This window comes from Pseudopipra pipra, chromosome 10, assembly GCF_036250125.1.
Source record: "Pseudopipra pipra isolate bDixPip1 chromosome 10, bDixPip1.hap1, whole genome shotgun sequence".
NCBI classification, from domain to species: Eukaryota; Metazoa; Chordata; class Aves; order Passeriformes; family Pipridae; genus Pseudopipra; species Pseudopipra pipra.
Window position 1 is genome coordinate 11,353,663 of NC_087558.1, and position 17,249 is coordinate 11,370,911.

General features: G+C 50.1%; 1 protein-coding gene across 2 annotated transcripts in view; it reads right to left on the reverse strand.

Annotated features, from left to right (window-relative positions):
• Positions 1–8,443: 8,443 nt before the first annotated feature.
• The window catches only part of P3H2 (prolyl 3-hydroxylase 2), a 68,932-nt gene continuing 60,126 nt past the window's right edge, over positions 8,444–17,249 (reverse strand). Inside the window, exons 9-15 of one of the 2 annotated variants that reach the window (XM_064666215.1) lie at positions 14,716–14,843; positions 14,042–14,137; positions 13,799–13,949; positions 13,157–13,274; positions 12,605–12,680; positions 11,530–11,670; positions 8,444–10,757 (exon numbers count right to left, since the gene is read on the reverse strand). In XM_064666215.1, the coding sequence (XP_064522285.1) occupies positions 10,665–10,757; positions 11,530–11,670; positions 12,605–12,680; positions 13,157–13,274; positions 13,799–13,949; positions 14,042–14,137; positions 14,716–14,843 (803 nt within the window). In that variant the 3' untranslated portion in view covers positions 8,444–10,664. Of the gene's footprint in view, positions 10,758–11,529; positions 11,671–12,604; positions 12,681–13,156; positions 13,275–13,336; positions 13,501–13,798; positions 13,950–14,041; positions 14,138–14,715; positions 14,844–17,249 lie in introns of those variants that run through there. The other variant, XM_064666216.1, reaches the window with a different exon arrangement.

Genomic DNA, 17,249 nt, shown 5'->3' on the forward strand with positions numbered 1-17,249 from the left:
CACCCAGCCCTGAGCATCGGTGTGTGGGAGTCTTCTCCCTTCTGGCATTTAGGCTCTGGCCTGATCCTCAAAGCCACAACATCCTCTGAAAATCCTGAGCAGGGCTTCCATCAGCTAGGAGAGCAGCCTGTGAAGGTTCCTGCCTGCCACTGAGGGTGAGAGCTGGAGAACTCACTGTTTGCTCTCCTCAGAGAAAAGTTTAATTCCAGCTTTAAGTGATTGGGTAGCAATACATTTACTTCTATTATGGTTTATATTCTAGCCTTTCTTGCTGCTTAATTAGTGACTTGAACAGAAGGAAGTCAGTGTTTAGGAGCTATCAGCAGGCAGGACTGTGCTGTGCATTGTAGGTTAAGGGCTCACAGTAAAAACACATGCACCAAAACCACACACAAACTTGATTTTGCACAACTCTAACAGCAGTGACTCAGCTTGCCCCAAAGAAGAGATGGCTGAACGTGTTCCACCTGGCCCAGAACCTTCACCTAAGGGTAAAATATTAAGGCAAGTACATTACAGTCAGGCCACAGACAGCATCTGTCTCAGATTATTTCAGCCTTGCCTTGGAGGTGAGGAAATCAAGCAGGACTGAAAGCCCTGCCAGGGATGCCAGCAGCCAGATGAAGATGGGCAGGTGAGAAGAAGTCACCCTGCATCCCACATAGGCTGTGGCCAGCTGCTGAAGAGGACCCAAGAATGAGTGAGAGCTGATTGAAATTTTAATGTTTGGTGGTTTTTTTTTGTTTTGGTTTTGTTTTGTTTGTTTGTTTGTTTGGGTTTTTTTGTTTTGTTTTGAGGTTTTTTTCTGTTGTTTTTGTAGTGGTGTCCCCATGGCCAGGAAACAGAACAGAGACGCTGAGATGTTTCACAGGAGATGAAGCCCAGCAAGAGAGTCTAGCTGGGAAGACATGGAGCACAAACTGTAGCTCTTGACTCTTTCACATCTTCAACAGCATTGAGTAGAGCCTTCCTTCTGTTCCATTCGAGGTCATGCTGGGCCCGAAGTTCACAAAAGTTAACCCTTGCATACCTGGTTAGTCCAGGGCATCTGGAGTAGCTTTGACAATGTTCTCAGCTAGCTGAGATAGGCAAGTCAAACCCAGCAAGTCTGCAGAAAAGGGTGCCTAAGAAAGACATCTATACTGATCCAGGCAATCCTAAATCTGATTTTCTTCCCATTCATGCTGTATTAGCTGGTTGTGACCATCCCCACTGCAAGTGAGAGAACACAGAACAATACTAACTGAAGTGGGCAGGCATGACAGGGAATGTTTCCAGGCAGCACTCTGCCCTTTTTCCCTTCCTAGGTTAGAACAGGATGATCTCTCTCTGGTGCATTTATCCCTGGTGCATTTATCCCTTTTTATACCAAGTGTGTCTGCAAGGCAGAGCTGCCTTAAGGCTACCATGGCCTGCTAGCATGATGACTAATGGCTTGCAGAGCAGCTGAAGGAGGAGAAAACAGAGAGTCCTGCTGGGTTTTCTCAAAAAGTCAGATATTTAGGAGGAATTAGCAGCAGCCATGCCTTTCCTTGGAAAGGGTGGAAGTGCTGAAAGTGAGATGCAGTTTGAGGGCAGCATGGGCTACCCAAGGTAGTGCCTGGGGTGTGCAGCACTTTGGTCTCCCCTACATGCTGATACTATGCAATGTTCACAGTGAGAACAAATTGGTGCTGAGGGATAGCAGCTCTTCCCCATAGCCTGGAGCATGGGCTACCCATCAGGAGCTTCTGACCTGGAAGTTTTCTTTTGCTGCTAGGCCCAGCACAAGAACAGGAGAGATGTTTGTTATCTTCTGTCTGGTGGCGCCAGCAGTTGAGCAAGAGGAGTGGGAGGCCGATTGCTGGCTTCTGTATTCGTGCCATTCAGAGCTCCCAACTTATCCTGCTGCGTGGGGGACTTGCAGGCTTGGTAGCATTCCTGGTATGGTATATCTCACCTTTTGTTTCAGTGTAATTGGTCTGAAAGGGGAGAAAGGATGTAGCATCTTCCACCTCAAAGGGAACAGCTGAAGATTCATTATGCTCCCGGAGCAAACGCAATTAGTAGATTTGCCCTGATTCTCCCACAGCAGCAATGCTGGCAGCTCCAGCCCGTGCCATTGGCCCTCCCAGCTGAGGGTAGGCAGGTAGCCAGGTAGGCAGGCTGTGTTCAGGGCCCTGGCAGAGTGCAGGTCATAGCTGCAGGGGCAGCACCACAGCTCCCGGTGCAGATGTTCAAGCAAACAGGGAGGAACACGCGTGATGCCAGCTGAGCAGGGCAGGGTGTGTGCTCATCAGCCAGGATTTCTCACTCCCTGCAGTGCCTGGGTTTGGTGCAAGCACGTTTACTTTCCCTGCAGCCTCTCAGGAGGCTCCAGAAGGGTGGGCAAGCCCAGGCTGCCAGGGAAGCCTCATGGCAGCACTGTGGGCTTGTGGCTGGCAGGGTGAACTTGGCAGTTTGCTGGGCACAGGGGACCGGCACATAATTTGCTCACGGCTGAACTTTTGGAAGATGCATGTGAACATCATTCTCCTCATAGCTATGAGTGAGATGAGCAAAACCCCCCTGGGCTGCTCTGCCTGCAGAGATGCTCAGAGGGCTGTGTGAGTCACCTGGAGAAGCAGAGGGCACAGCCAGGTTCAGAGAAAGTCCCTGTGTACTTCGTCCCACCCCTAAGAGTCACTGTCGGGGCCACATTTTGATGTGGGGATGGTTATTCTGAAACTATTTGCTCAGACCACCTCAAAGTGTCAAACACACATGGCTCAGGGCTTTCCCGGGGACCTTTGGTGACAAACCCCTTCCCTGCAGCTGTGCAAAATGAGTCCAGTGATCACCACACTGCTGATGAGGAGTTCACAGCCTGCCTCATCCTTTCCCAGTGCCACGGGCTGCCCATATAAAAGACTTCATTTTCCCTTTAACCTGTTGGGCAGAGCAAGGAAGGAGGGGCTCACACTAGAGTTTTTCCAGCATAACTGAGGGGGAAAAAAGCCTGCTGTGTGAGGTGGCTGAGGGCTTTCCCCACTTAGTGAGTCTGTCCCCCCACACCCAGCTCTTCTGCTTGGTGGAGTTGGGCTGTGCCCTGATGCTGTAGGCAGGTAACTGTCATAGAGTAGATAGACGTGAAACTACCCAGTTCCTTCTGCCTCACCCAGAGCCAGAAGGGTTTTTTGAAAACAAAAATAAAGGGGAAAATACAGTCTCCACCCTTCCACCTATTTTGGCCAGTAAATCAAATAAAACAATCTCAGAGCTGGCACCACAGGAGCGGTGAATGCCAGCTCCCAGCCTCTCACATGAGGTGTCGAAATAAAAGGAGATGAACAAACAACCCCCAGGTGCCTGGGGGCTGCAAACTGGTTTTAAGATGCTGGTGGGTTGTTTTTCCTGTGTGGTGGTGGGAGCAGACCCCCACAACCACCCCATCACCGGATAAGTGGCCCCCATAGCACTTGGCTACCCCTGGGACATGGGCACATGTTGATTTGGCTCCATGAGAAGGTCTTCATGCAGAAAAGAATGTCACCACAGATGATTTTTATGGGCATCCTGGCATGGGACAATGCAGCCAGTGACTAACAACATGCTGAAGGGGACATCACGCTCAGCCATCACCTCAGATATGCCCAGCAGTTTCAGAGAGCCTTGCAAGGATAAGCCTGGTGCCAAGGTGCCCCACTGCAGCTGGAGCCTCTGCCCTGGATAGGCACTCTTGGCCCAGGCATGTTTGATTACTGTGACTAATGAGTCTTTAGAATATGGGGTGGGGGGGATTGAGGGGGGGGAGGGACTGTTCAGTGGTTTTCCAGTCAAAACTCCCCTACTTAGAGCTATGTGCACTCAGAGGTGGCTCTGGGTTTGCCATGAACAGACCTTGTCATTGGTGCAATAAAGATTTTTGCAAAATTTGTGAGGGGGTTCATGTTCCCCTCTCTATGAGGAAGATCATAACACAGTTGCTTCTTCACCTTTGCTGTGGTCCAGTTACAGCACTGTGAGCAACTGGGAGATGCTTTGCAGGGCATTCACAAACTTCTTCACAGCTTCTGCCTCAATCCAGTCAAATTAACCACTCATTGCTTGCACTGGGGCTGCCCAAGGCACATTGGTGGAAAGTGATGGCCTCATATCTCACTAAAAAAAAACCAGGGACCAGCCTTTAACCTGGTGCTTTCAGCCGACAAGGGGTGCAGAAGCACTGCAAGGAGGGGATGGTAACGCCGGCTGCACTGAGATATCAGCCACACTCCCGGAGCTGCTGGGAGCAGACGGGCCGGTCCGATGCAATGTGTTACCCCTGAACTTGGGACCAAAACCACCCCAAGACCATTGCAAAAAAGCCATGTGTGATAAAAGGGTATTTTTTCCCAGTATTTTTCCCCGTGTGCCTCAGCTGTTGGGCTCGCATGCGAGGCCGTGCGGGAGCTGCTTATCGGCTCAGCCCATCGCGGCAGCACACTGACGGTGCCGCTGCCCATCTCTGCTCTTAATCTCATTACAAATAAAGGAGGGGTAAAAGCTAAACTGAGCTCATATATTAATTCCCTGTGCCCTGCCCTGCTCAGCTTCAGGAAATACCTACTAGAATTGCCAATCTCATTATCCAAACCATCCCTGGAAACGATCATTAGCTGCCTTGCTCCTTTGCCAAGCGTGTCCCCTCGCCATCCTGGCTCCTTCTTGCCCACAGGGCCCCCACGGTGCCTGCTCGTGCCAAGGCATGCACTGCAGCCACCTGCGCCTCCCACCTGACCACCGCTGAACCCCTTCCCCTGAAGTTCACCAGTGCTCTCACCCAGAAACAAGGTGAGGGTGGCCAGGCAGCTCTCCGAGTCACCCTGTTTTGCTTTGTCAAGTTCCTGTAGCATGCTGGACTTATTTTTGGTGGGGTTGGATGGTGGCCAGGAGGTTGGAATACGTTGACCTTTATGACTTTTTTTTTTTTTTGTGCATAACAAAGTTTTGTTAAATGAGAAGGAAACAAACTCGGTGCCAGCTTTCACCGTGTGTTTAAAACAAGATAAAAGTAATCCTGGGCGGGCCATGGTATCCACTAGACCTGTGGAGATGGCAATTTCCACTGGGGAAAAACAGACAGGTGACCCATGCACACTACACTGTGCTCCAGGAAGATACTGGGAGGCCCTGTTGCTCTCAATGGCATCTATTGCACCTGTCCATGTGGATCCTGAGGCTCAAAGTGAAGACAGGGCTGTGCTTGGGGTGAACAACAACATGGAATCTGGCCCTGTGCATGGCTACGCTCCACTGGTTCTGGTGCTGTCGCCAGCACCAAGGCATCTGATACATGGGACCTGGGTGCCTGCTGTGGAAATGGAGTGATGGGAGGAGAAGCACACACATATATGTGCCCATCCACACCTGGCAAAGAGCACAGTGTTGTGGGACCTGGCCAGAGCCATACCCCAATGCACAGACAAGCAGGAACATTTCCCACAGGAAAAGGTGGCTCTTATAGTGGGGTGTGGGCAGAGGAGCAGTTGTGGAAACAAAAGACATACATACTTCTTTCCTTTTTTAATATAGTTCTTCCCCAAAGCAGGACTAGCCCATTTTTATCTCACTGCCAGCTGTTTTGTTCTTTTTCCCCCCAGGCTGGGCAAGGGTGTGGACAGGAGGAAACAACTCTTTTTTTTTCTTTTTTTTAATGACAGTTTTTTAATGGGAAGATGTTCTGCCGCCTGTGAGTGCTCGGTTTGGCTCTGCCCAGGTTTAAGCAGGAGGGATGAGCAGTGCTCAGTGCAAACTCCATCTCCTTCCTTTGCCCACATCTTCTCCCTGCCCAAGTTGCTGCAGCTTGCAGGCAGCCAGCAGCCGTAATGCAAAGCTGACAGACCAGTGCAGGCTCTGCTCCCACCCATGACTGCAGTGCCTCCAAGGTGGGGACATCCTTGCTCAGGGGCTGGCCAACCTTACATAGAGAAGTCGGTGGGGATGGTGCCACTCAAATTGTCCACCACCAGGTCAGAGAACAAGCAGCAGGGTGGGGACACAGCAGGAGGGATGCAGCTGCGGGGTGGGATGGAGTGGCAGCAGAAGAGGTTTTCAGCCAGGCTGATTGCTTGCAGAGCTTGTGGCTGGGGCTCCAAGGGTGGTCAAAGCTGCTATATTTTGCTATGTCAGTCTAGAGGCTGGGAAATAAAGTTGACACACAAAGGGGTCCAATTGCACGATGTTTTATAATTTATCATGCTCCACCTTGGAAATAACAGAGATTAGTCATCATCCAGTGGAGTTGTTGGAGACTGCCTTGTCCACATGGCCCAAAGCCTCCACAATATTGGTGAGGTTCAGTGGCTTAAAATTAATGCCTTAGTAAGTCTCTTAGGCTAATGTCTATGGAATGTCCAGGTTTGATTAGATTGTAACCACCGGACATAAAAAGCTTTAGGTATTTCAGTCTTGATTATAGATTCAGGAATTTGTAAATACCCACAAGTTTTATTTTCAGGTGAAGTTTCAGGGGTGAGCTTTGGGCTGGAGGGAAGCTTTCAGCAGCCACTTGCAGTAAGGTATTTAAAGCCCAAAGGGGCTCAGCCTCATACTTTCTGCTGGCCTCTATTGGAGGTTTTTTTTCTCGTACAAGGTGTTTTCCATGCACCCACCCTCTGCATGAGGCATCAGGTGCCTTGCTGGGCTATCATGACCCCTGATAGACATTGCTGCCCACACTGGCTCTTCACAGTCTGTTGCTGCATCCCTGACTGCAAAGTGCAATGATTCATCTTCTCCTTAATGAAGGCATCATTTCATCTTTATTGTCCTGAAATATTACTGACTTCCCTGTGCTGAGACATGCCTGTGGTACAGAGCAGGCTCCTCCAGTGCCCCCACAACCCACAGCAGCAGCCTTGTGCGAGGGGCAACTAAACTTGGCTTGAGCCCAGTTGAACATCAAAACAAAAGCAAAGCTCCTTGCTAGTAAAGATTCCCTGGCATTGAGTAACACCATGCAGGGCTTTGCACTCAAAATCATGTCCGCACCCAAACACGCACAAACACACAAAACCAAGTCAGTTGTTGTTTTAAATACTTTTAAATTCCATTATGTTTCCTTCATGAGTTGTTTTCTTTTTTTTTTTTTTTCTCGTTGACTGTCATAAATCAACCCTGCTAATCCCACTCTACAGATATTATTATTAGGAAGGGCATGGCAGAGTGAACAAGGAACTAAGGCATGGTTCAACCATCTCCTTCTCCAAACGGCTCCTATTGCTGGTGATAGAACTGGGAAATGTATAACAAATGGCCAACACCTAAGTGGGTTGTGCCTCTCTTTGGTGGCCAAGCCTTGGCCAGAGTTGCTCAGAGCTGGCCTGGGAGCCCTGAAGTGTGCTCTGAAATGCACATCAGCTTTGTGCTCAGTGGTGTGACTACAGACACTGCCTCCCTGGGGAGCTGCTTAATGCTGGTGCTTTGGGAAGCAGCAGTTATCAGACTGGCAGGGCAAGAGAGGAATAACAATGTGAACCAATGTAGCAGGAAGCAAAAATGTAAGTGCATCAGGTTGTCCCTGGGGCATATTTGACCAAGGAGGAGTGTTATACATTCAGTATTGTTGTCAGCTTTCTTTTTCGAAGGATACAGGTGCCCTGCAGGCACTCTGAATGTGACCCTGACAGTTCTAGCACATGCCAGGCCCCTACATCAAATCTCAAAGTTGAAATTTGTTTCTCAGAGGCCATGCCACCTTGGTGACAACCTCCCACTTGGATACAAAAGAGACCCAAAAACCTACATTGTATTTTGGTGTGTGTCTCAAAGAGCTCTGGGACTTGCTCCTGTGAGCCAATAAACAGTGTGCCAGCAAACCTGGCACCCACCTCTGCTGTTGCAGCAGAAATACAAATTCACTTCTGAGCTAGACTTTGCCAGAGCAAAGAGCTGAAAAAAAACAAACTGTAAAAATGCCTTTGACTCACCACATTCCTGTTTTTTGGCTTCAGCCTGGCACAGGCCACCAGCAGGTCCCATCAGCAGAGCAGTGTGGTGAGCAGCAGGGCCCAGGCAGCCTTCTCCCTTCTTGGGAAATTGTTTGCAATTGAGTCCCAAAATGTTGCATCTTTCTGAGGCTGCTCTACACTTCTGCACCAAGGGCATTTCACCCAAAGTGTCTGTCATGCCCTGTACACCCCAGCAGAGCACAGGGGCTGCAACTCCCTCTTCCCGCTCACCAAATGGCCTGAAGCATGTCAGTGGTATGAAAGTTACCACACAGCTGGATACAGAGAAATGGAGATGGACAGGGAGCCAAAAGCACATACACATTTAATCCTGTCCACACTGGTGTCTCTGACACTCCTCCAGCATGGGAGGGCTGGGGGGTGCTCTAAGGTCTGGGGCAGGAAACCCCAAAGGGACAGGTACCATCATGAGGCAGACCCCAAATTCCCCAGTCTCTCCTTCTAATAATTGATTAAAGAAAGACAAAGACAGGCCCAGATGTGTTTAGTTTATTTCCTCTGGATTTAGACACAGCTCTGGCTAACCACCACAGCAGCAAACCAACCACGACCGGTGCCAGCCCCACCACCTCCTCACAGGAAGACCAGCTAGTGTGATCCCTGGAGCCCTGGGAGGGGTGGGGCTGCACTGAGGGGGCAGCTCTGCAGGATACACTTGGGCAGGCGTGGTTGTTGGGGGATGGCAGCACAGACCCACACAGAAGGTGCAGCACGTAGGAGTCAAGCCTTGGATGCAATAGCATAGTGCAGATGGAGGGACAACAAAACGGGTGTCAGCTCTCCAAACTGACAGCTGCCCTCCCCTTCCTCCCCCCAGCTTCTCCTCTGGCTATTTTGAAAAGGGGTTAAGCATTTACAGAAGAGTATCTTTAGCAGGGAAGGGTCTCTGAAGGCAGAGATCTGTGGGCAGTTCTTTGAGGAGCCAACATGATCAATCTTTTCAACAGTCTATGATGAAGGGAGATAATCTCAAAGAAATAAACCATGCTGGTGACTCAGAAACACCCAGAGCTTTGTCCTCTGCAGATTCAGCATCGGAGGAGGTGCAGCAAATGACTCTTCCAGCATTTTCTAGGTGGTAATGGTGCCCTCTTCATAGTCTGGGCATTTGTTTTTCCAGATGCAGTGAGCTCCCCTCTGTCTTGCCCAGGACGAGCTTTTAAGGAGGTCTCTACAGAAGGACCATCTTGTCTACAGCCTTGAAGCCTGAGAATGGATGGGAAGAGGGTGCTTCTGAGCCTGGAAGGTTTGGATAGGCAAAAGCTGCAGGCGCAAAGAGAAAAGACAATTCTCTATTGCAGATTTTAAGTCCTGGGAATGTCAAAGCTGGCCGAGGGAAGCAGAAAAGGACTGAGAAAGTGCCAATGCAGCAGGGAGCTGAGCAAAGTTGCTCAAGGATGAGAACTCCAGCAAAGATCCCTGCAGTGTTTTCTGGAGACATTGAATTCTTGCAGTAAATTCAGCAGTAAAGATTGCTGCAACCTTCCTTTTAGGAAGTAGCACCAGAAGCAGCTGTTGGATCAAAATAAAAGCTGTCCCTATGTCTGGGACATGGGCAATTCTGTGACTCAGTGCTTGTTCTGATTGAGATAGAGGCCGCTCTGATCCCACACACAGGAGTAAATGTAATGGTTGGAGAGGGATGATTTACTGGCTTAGCAGCAGTTACTTGCCTAGTAAATCTCCTGTGATAGGTGACAAGTGCTTTCATTGCAACACCCTCTCAGAACTACTCTGAGCAAATAGATGCTACCACACCATGGACATCTGCTGCTTCTGCACCGTCAGGATGGGAGGATGCAGGCAGGACATCGAGAGTACAGAGCTGCATCGTGATCAACCAACATCATGGCACCGTAATTTCCTAAGCCTTTCAGCTGCTTTCCAACATGGACCTGGAAATTATGGGGTTTACTATGAACTTTGGGGTTTACCAGCAGCAGACTGGGCTGGCAGCTCAAAGGATGCAGTGTGAAGCAGCTTCCTTCATGCTTCCCAGGCCATTAGCCTTCCCAAGAGAAGGGACTGAACATGAGCACCAGACCCTGTTTCACCAGAATCAACTGCAAATCACATCCCTTCATGCCTGTGCACAGCTCATGCTCCTGCTGAGCAGCTGATTTCTGGAAGGTCTGCTCAGAATTAATGCCCAAACACCAGCTTTGCACGGCTACCAAGGTATATGCATTTTGCTATGACTTGGGCCTTCCTTTGTTTTTCCCCCCTAAAAAGCATATTTCAAATGGTGAAGAACAGCCCTTACTGATTTGTGCTCCAGTTTTCACAAAGCAGCACTGCCCAGGTCTTCAGCCAGCACTTAGTAGGAGCAGGAAGACTGGTCCATTAGCACACCTGAGACATTTCTCTAGCAGATGCTAAAGAGAAGCAGCTATTTTTGGTTGAGGGAGAAAAAAAAATAGGTCCTCCAAGGGGGTACACTGGGCCTGAATGAGTCCTGAGAAGTGCTAAAGAAGAACAGGAAAGGCTGAAGGCAGAGTCAGCCCCACCAGGACGTGCTGGCACAAGGATGAGGGTCCCAGCAAAAGCTGTGCTAAACACAGAAGAGGCACTCTTGAAACTCCACAATCATATTAACCTGTTAATTTATACAGTGTCTCTGTACAAAAATAGAAGGGTTCTAATAAGATTAACAATATTAAATAAATATTTAATAGAAAAAGTCTTTGGCCTAGTTCATAGCTCATCCTTTGGGTTTATGTTCATTTCACTGGGTCCTAGATGCTCCTGGTCCAACATCGCAATCACTTCGTCTGCCTGGATTCGCTCCTGTAAGAGTGGAAGGGGAGAAATGGTAACAGCAGAGCTTCAGTGCCTGCTCTCAGCTAATTCAGTGTGGCTCAGCCTGCTGGGAGGACAGAGTCATGTACTTTAATGTCTCTCAGCACAAAAAAGCTGAGAGACATTAAAGTACATGACTGAAAATAAGCTTTTCCCAAAACCTCACAGCCCACCTGCATCAAAAGGCAAAGGTACCAGGGTTTTGCACTCTCCCTGCATTTAGTTTTGCTTGGTCTTGTATCTTTTATTCTTGTAGACCAGAATTGATACCAAAGGGAGGTTGGGACTGGTACATCAGCCTTTTAAAACAGAATCTGGAGGGTGTCTGGTAAAAGGCATCACAGCCCAGATTTTCCAAGGCATCTTGGGTTCCCAGACCCACAGACTTTAGGTTGACAAAATGTCTTTGAGGACTTAGCAGCAGTGACACACCACTGAGCTGTGGATGGCTCTGGAGGAGTTCCCCAACCATCAGGCTGTAACCACTAGGTGTCAGAAATGGCCAGCCCAGCTCTGCACAGGGCCCTTCCACACCTCACTCAGCACCCCAGCCAGCACTGCACAGGGCAATGGGTGCCCAGGAGCATGACTGGCAGGAAAAAACAGTCCCGGGGATAGCAGCTCATATGGTGGGAATGCTGCTGTGGGGGTGTAGTGGGGGGAAAACAGATGTGCTGGGACTGGAGAATAAGATGGCCCTGGTTCCTGTGGGATGGTGGGTACCCCCCTACTCCCCTCAAATCACAATGGAAGGACTCACCAGCTCTCTGTAGAGAGGGTCCAAGGTGAACCAGAGAGCCACAGCGCATCTCTGGCCTTTGGTGACTGCCTTCACCCCGTGGGGGTTCTCGCCGCCCGACGAGAAGCTGATCATTCGCCCGCACTTGGGCTTGATGGAGGCCTGTGGGAAACAGGCAAAACCAGGGTAGCAAGGAGCAGCACACATTGGCTGTGGCTGGGCTCACCATGGTCCAGGGCCTGGGACCTTACTGAGCATCTCTCTGTGTCGCCCCAGGACCTGGTGAGCTGCTCTGGAGGACATGTAGAGCTCTGGGCATGGTTGAAAAAAATGGGTGGGTTAAATAGGGAGGTGTCAAGCTTGGTCACGCTGTGCAGACATCAAGCAGAAAGGACATGGAGTCCTTGCAAAGCCTACAGGTGACCACCTAGAGGAGAATGGGGCCATGGCATAACTCCATGGGGGTTCAGGCTAAGCCTGGCACGGCTATGCAACGCCTCTTTCTTCTCTCTGCAGAGTCCACAGGAGGTATCCTGCAGAACCTCAGGGGCAGAAGTGCCAATCAAATCAACCCTCAGGCACTTAGGTAAACACAATCTACTCTCTAGCACCCACCAGACTCCAGAGCACCAGTGTGGTGCCCAGACCTCTGTCCAAGCACAGAGGGGGTGCCCAGCTTCCCAGTGACTCCACACAGAGGTGAGGGCTTGTACCTGAGCCGCATCTCTCTTAGGGTTTTATGTCCACCATTGTGACCCACTCTAGCACAAGAGACCCGAGCCAGGCACTGCATCTATATGGAAGCACCACTTCATATTTGGCCATGAGATGGGGTGGAAGCTCAGCAGTCCTCCAGGCAGGGATGACTATCAGCCATCCCTCTGCCCTGCACTGGGATGATGAGAACCCCTGATCTGTAGGTTTCCTGCTTGGCACAGAAAACCCCTGGAAAGTGAACAGAAGATCTGTGCGCTCCTGCCAACATGATTTTTTATGGGCTGTTTGCAAGGTAGGAGCCAAAGGCTGCCTGGGGAAGCCCAGAGCCCCTGAGCACGGGCTGCCTCAGAGCAGCATTTGGTCCACAGCACCCCCTTACCGTCACGGTTTTGGCATCCATCTCGGTGAAGATGAACTCGCCGCCTTCAAAATCTGCGTTCATGTACAAGAGGGCACTGGGGGAGGAAGCAGGAAACCCCTGTGACAGGAGCAGCGGGGAGGGCTCAAGGCTGACCCCCGCCTCCAGGACAGATCCCACATTGCTCCATCAAGACATGTGTGGGGGTCACCCAAGCTGCTCTGATTTCAGGGACACAGCTGAGAACCAGCAGAACTCTCCTTGGGTAGGGAGCAATTCTCAAAACATCCCCTGGATCCCACCAGCTCTCACCCTCCTGTTTTGCACCAAAAACATCTGACAGACACACAGTCCTGTGGGCCACAGCTGGGATCTCCCAACCCTAAAATATCACAGAGCTGTTATAAGTAAACCATGGCATCAAGCTTAGCCACAATGCTTTCTGGCACCATAAACTACCTGCTGGATCTCACTTCTACCATGGCTGGGATGTACCAGCTTTAATCTTGTGAAGCAAGATGCCATGACTTGGGGAGGGTTCCTGGGTGCAAATCTCCCTTCCTTCCTTCTTACCTGTAATCCCGAAAGGTGTAGGCAGGAGGCTCCTTCCAGCACTCATTGGCTTCAGGGTCCAAAAGGCAGTTGTCAGCATGGATGGGGTGGCTCAGGTCATTCCTCCTCTCCTGCTGGCCTAGGCAGGACCATGTGGAGGAAGGGGGAAGGGGAAAGGGTGGATGAGATGGAAATGCCATGCTCTGTGAGGTCCATCATGGGGTGGGAGCCTGCCCCATCCCCACTCCGGGTGGTGTTCACAGATGAGAGGAGAAAAGCAAAGGCTGGGGAGAAAAGGCAACATCTGAGGACTCAGATCTGCACAGCTCTGCTTGTTCCTTACTGCAGGGAAGCGAAATGGAGAACTGTGCGTGGGGTGGAAAGGAGAAGGGACAGCAAGAGGAGGCGAGAGAAGAGGGAGGAGAAAATAGGAAGAGCTGCAGACATGAAAACCAAGAGACATCCCAGAAATTAGCGTCTTTGGGAGAGCAGTGCCCACCCTTTGCTGCTGTGGGGATGGTGACTTTGCCCAACCCTTGGCCACCAGTTCAAGCATCATGCAAAGCACAGTTAATCTCAGGTCTGGGATTTCCACTCATAAACCAGGGCTAAACCCCTCCCTTCCCCCAGCCCTGCCCTGCCTCTGGCCCCTCGAGCCCTCACCGGAGAGGGCAGTGCGGCACACCAGGTGTGTGTAGGAGAAGTAGAGCGTGGAGTTCAGCATGAAGTAGGACTCGACGATCCTGCGAGCCTTCTCGCTGATGTCGTAGAAAAGCCGGGCACTCTTCAGCGGGACGCGGCCCTCGTAGCCATACTGGGCAAGGAGAAGGGGCAACAGAGGTCAGTGTCATGTGCCCACCGGGAGGGACGACACGGGAGAGGAAGAGGAGGAGGAGGGAGCTCTACCTTGAGGGCTTTGAGTACGGTGGCTCCTTCAAATCTCTCATTTGGGGTGTGGGGGGAGGTTTTGCCCCTGTAACCATCTCCAGCCAACATGATCCCCTGAAAGACATGAATACACAACTGGTCAACTGGTTCATCAGGAGAGGGGGAGCTGCAGTAGAAGCACCTGGCACCCTCTTCCCCAAATTCCCCAGGGCTGCATTCACAGGGACAGATGAGTCTGGTGGGAAGGTGCTGCAGCTCTCTATGAACATGGATGATGGATATCAGCCACCCACTCCTGACTGGAGGTGTTCAGGCACCCTCAGTCCCTTCCCAGACTCAGTTAATTGTGAATGAGAAGGCTCAACCAGACTTGTGGATGAGCATCCTCTGGGATTGTGTGAAACATGGGGCAATGAGCTCTTTCTACACAGGCTCCGTCTTGCAGCATGTTTCTAGGAACAGCCTGAGATGGAGCAGCAGCTCCTGTGCTGCAGTTATGGGTGTGCTATGGGGATAAGTATCTGCCTGCTCTTCACAGGCATCCTGGCATCAGTTGCAAGAGCGAGGTATGAACCCAGAACCTCTCCAAGGGCTGGTCACACGTTCAGCTATCACAAACCTGATGCTGGGGAGAGCATCAGGCACTCAGCCCAGGTGGCAGCCATGTCCCCCCAGGGGCATTGCCAACTCACACTGGCCACCCTGTGCAGCTCCCGGCACTGCTCCTCCGAGATGACATTGTCCAGGAGCACTCGCTGGGTGCCATTCAGCTGCTGTGAGTTGTAGACAAACTTCACATCGTTGTAGAGAAGTGGGCCCCCTGATGAGAGACACAAAACAACCCTGCTGAACATGCCCTGGCCTTGCTGACATCTTGTACTGCGACTGAGGGCCAGCTGAAATGACCCAGGTGCGCAGCCAGGGAAAGAGTTTCACAGCTTCACAGCACGAGTTTGGCATCCCATCAGCAACAAAAGAAACAGAAGCAATGGGAACACTCAGAGATGAAATCAATTTGCTACAAGAACAGCATTTTCCACCTCCTCATCAGCTGCCTTGCAAACACAGGGACCACAGCCTGAAAATGCCAGAACCTGATGGGACACAAGGAGAGACCTGGACAGTGGCTAACTTGGCCCTCCTGCCCAGTTGCCAACATCATCAGAGGCCATAAGTTTCCATTGGACTCAAGCTGTGTGGATCTTGCTGGCTTGGCATGCAAAGCCACTCTCTGCAATTGTCATCAGTGGGATTTTTGTCATTTGCACACACAGAAAGCCTCACGAGTGCTGAGCTTGCTCTCCTCCAAGAAGGGGGCTGGCAGTGGGTGAGCCAGAGGAGTCTGAGGACAATCCTCCACTGAGGGAAAGGAGCTGCCCTGGCTGTCCCTGTCATCCCTCACATCCTGCCTCCGAGGTGCCTCCTTCTGCCTACCAGTAGCCAATGGTTTGGCTACATTTTGGGGGTCCAGGTAACATCCCTGGAATGGGAATATAGCAGTGGCTGGGCTTTCACACTGCTGAGCTCCCACCTGGTATGGGGCAACTAAGCCTTACCACATGCTGAGCAAACGGGCAAGGAGGAGACAGAGATTAGCTTTTTACCAGAGGTTTTGCTCAATCCCCATCAAATTCTACTGATCAAAAAACCAGGGCAAAGCCTCTAAATCACCTTTAAATGTTCTGAAGCTTCGTCCCTGCATCTCCTCAAAGAAAGAAAATGAAATAAATGGTAACAATAAAAGCCTAAACCAGATTTTTCTCCAGGAGAAAGGTGAAATGCACCTAAGCTGTGAGGAAAATTATGCAGTCACAGAGAGGCAATGAAATAGAGGAAACAGAGCCAAGGAGCTCCTCTCTCACCACTTGGTACAAAGAAACTTCTCTGTGACACTGCTTTTATAATCTCTACTTTTCCTATCTATTGAGGCACACTGTGTTTTTGGAAGGTCTCCTCAGTCTATGGAGGGCACATAACTCCCACAGAGCCCTGCCACTATCCCAGTTTATTTCTGAAGAGTTAGGTTTCTTGGAAATGGAGAAGATGGGATGTTTCTAATGTTCACTGTGCTGATCTTGTTGCTTGATAATAACATTTATTGCAAATGCAGCTGGATCAGAAACAGGACTCTCAAATCCAAACTCCTGGCACACACACTCCAACTCAGGCCTGAGTTTTCCAGCTCAGATGTTGCTCTTCCCCAGCCACAGGCACATGAGGGATGGAAGGCATCACTGACCACTTCCACCATTTCTTCTGTTTATCACAGGAAACTAGCAGAGGTGGCCCTGTGCCGTGAACACCTTGTCCCATACCAGCAGCACACTCCTGCCTGCCTTCACTGCCCCCACGCCCTCTAAGGACTAACAGAGACCTGTTTCCTGTGCCTGTGCTCTGTGAAAAACACCCCAAAGAAACTGGGGAATTTTTTTTGACTTTTGGGAGTGAAGGAATTGGCAGAAAGGAAGAAAGGGGGAAGGGAAGAAGTACAGAAGAGTACAAAATTAAAATGGACTTTTCTCTTTTGGCCTATTCTTTTTGCAAGTGAAAAGAGAGAAAGAAAAAAAGACAACAGAGAAAGGCAGCAGCTGGATGGACAAAAATCCCATTTTCTTTTTGAAAATGGTTTCAGTTCTCTTTGTAAACAAAAACATTCTGCAAGTAAACCAGAATAAAAACACAGAAGAAAAAACAGAAAGAAGCACTCTGAAATTACTTGGTTATAGAGGGCAACCAGGCCAACAAATATAATTCAACCAGCTCTTGGCTTATGCAAGCTGTTTGGGATCTTCCTGTGGTATTCACCTACTTTATGTACAGCTAGAGAAGGGATAACCATACTCTGAACACAACACTGAGCAGCTGGAGACAACTTGGGCTGGGGAAAGCTGTGAAATTCCCAAAAAAGCAAAACCATCTATTGCATTACAGGGAGGTGTAATTGCCTGCTGCTGTGTAGCTGGCTCACTGGAGACACAAGACACCTCTTGGCTTGAGACCCCACTGTTTTGCAGCAAGAAGCCTGCTTTGGTGCTTGGCTACAATATTGTTATTCAAAATTGTTATGAGGAAAAATCTTGTCTTTAGTAGAAGATGTTATGGTATTTTCTGTGGTTGCTGAAAATGTGCTGAAATCAGTTGAATATCTGCCAACAGGCTTAAAAACAAGTGACTTGATGTAAGCTAAGACATGAAATCATAAACCAGTCTGCAAAGGGAAATGGTT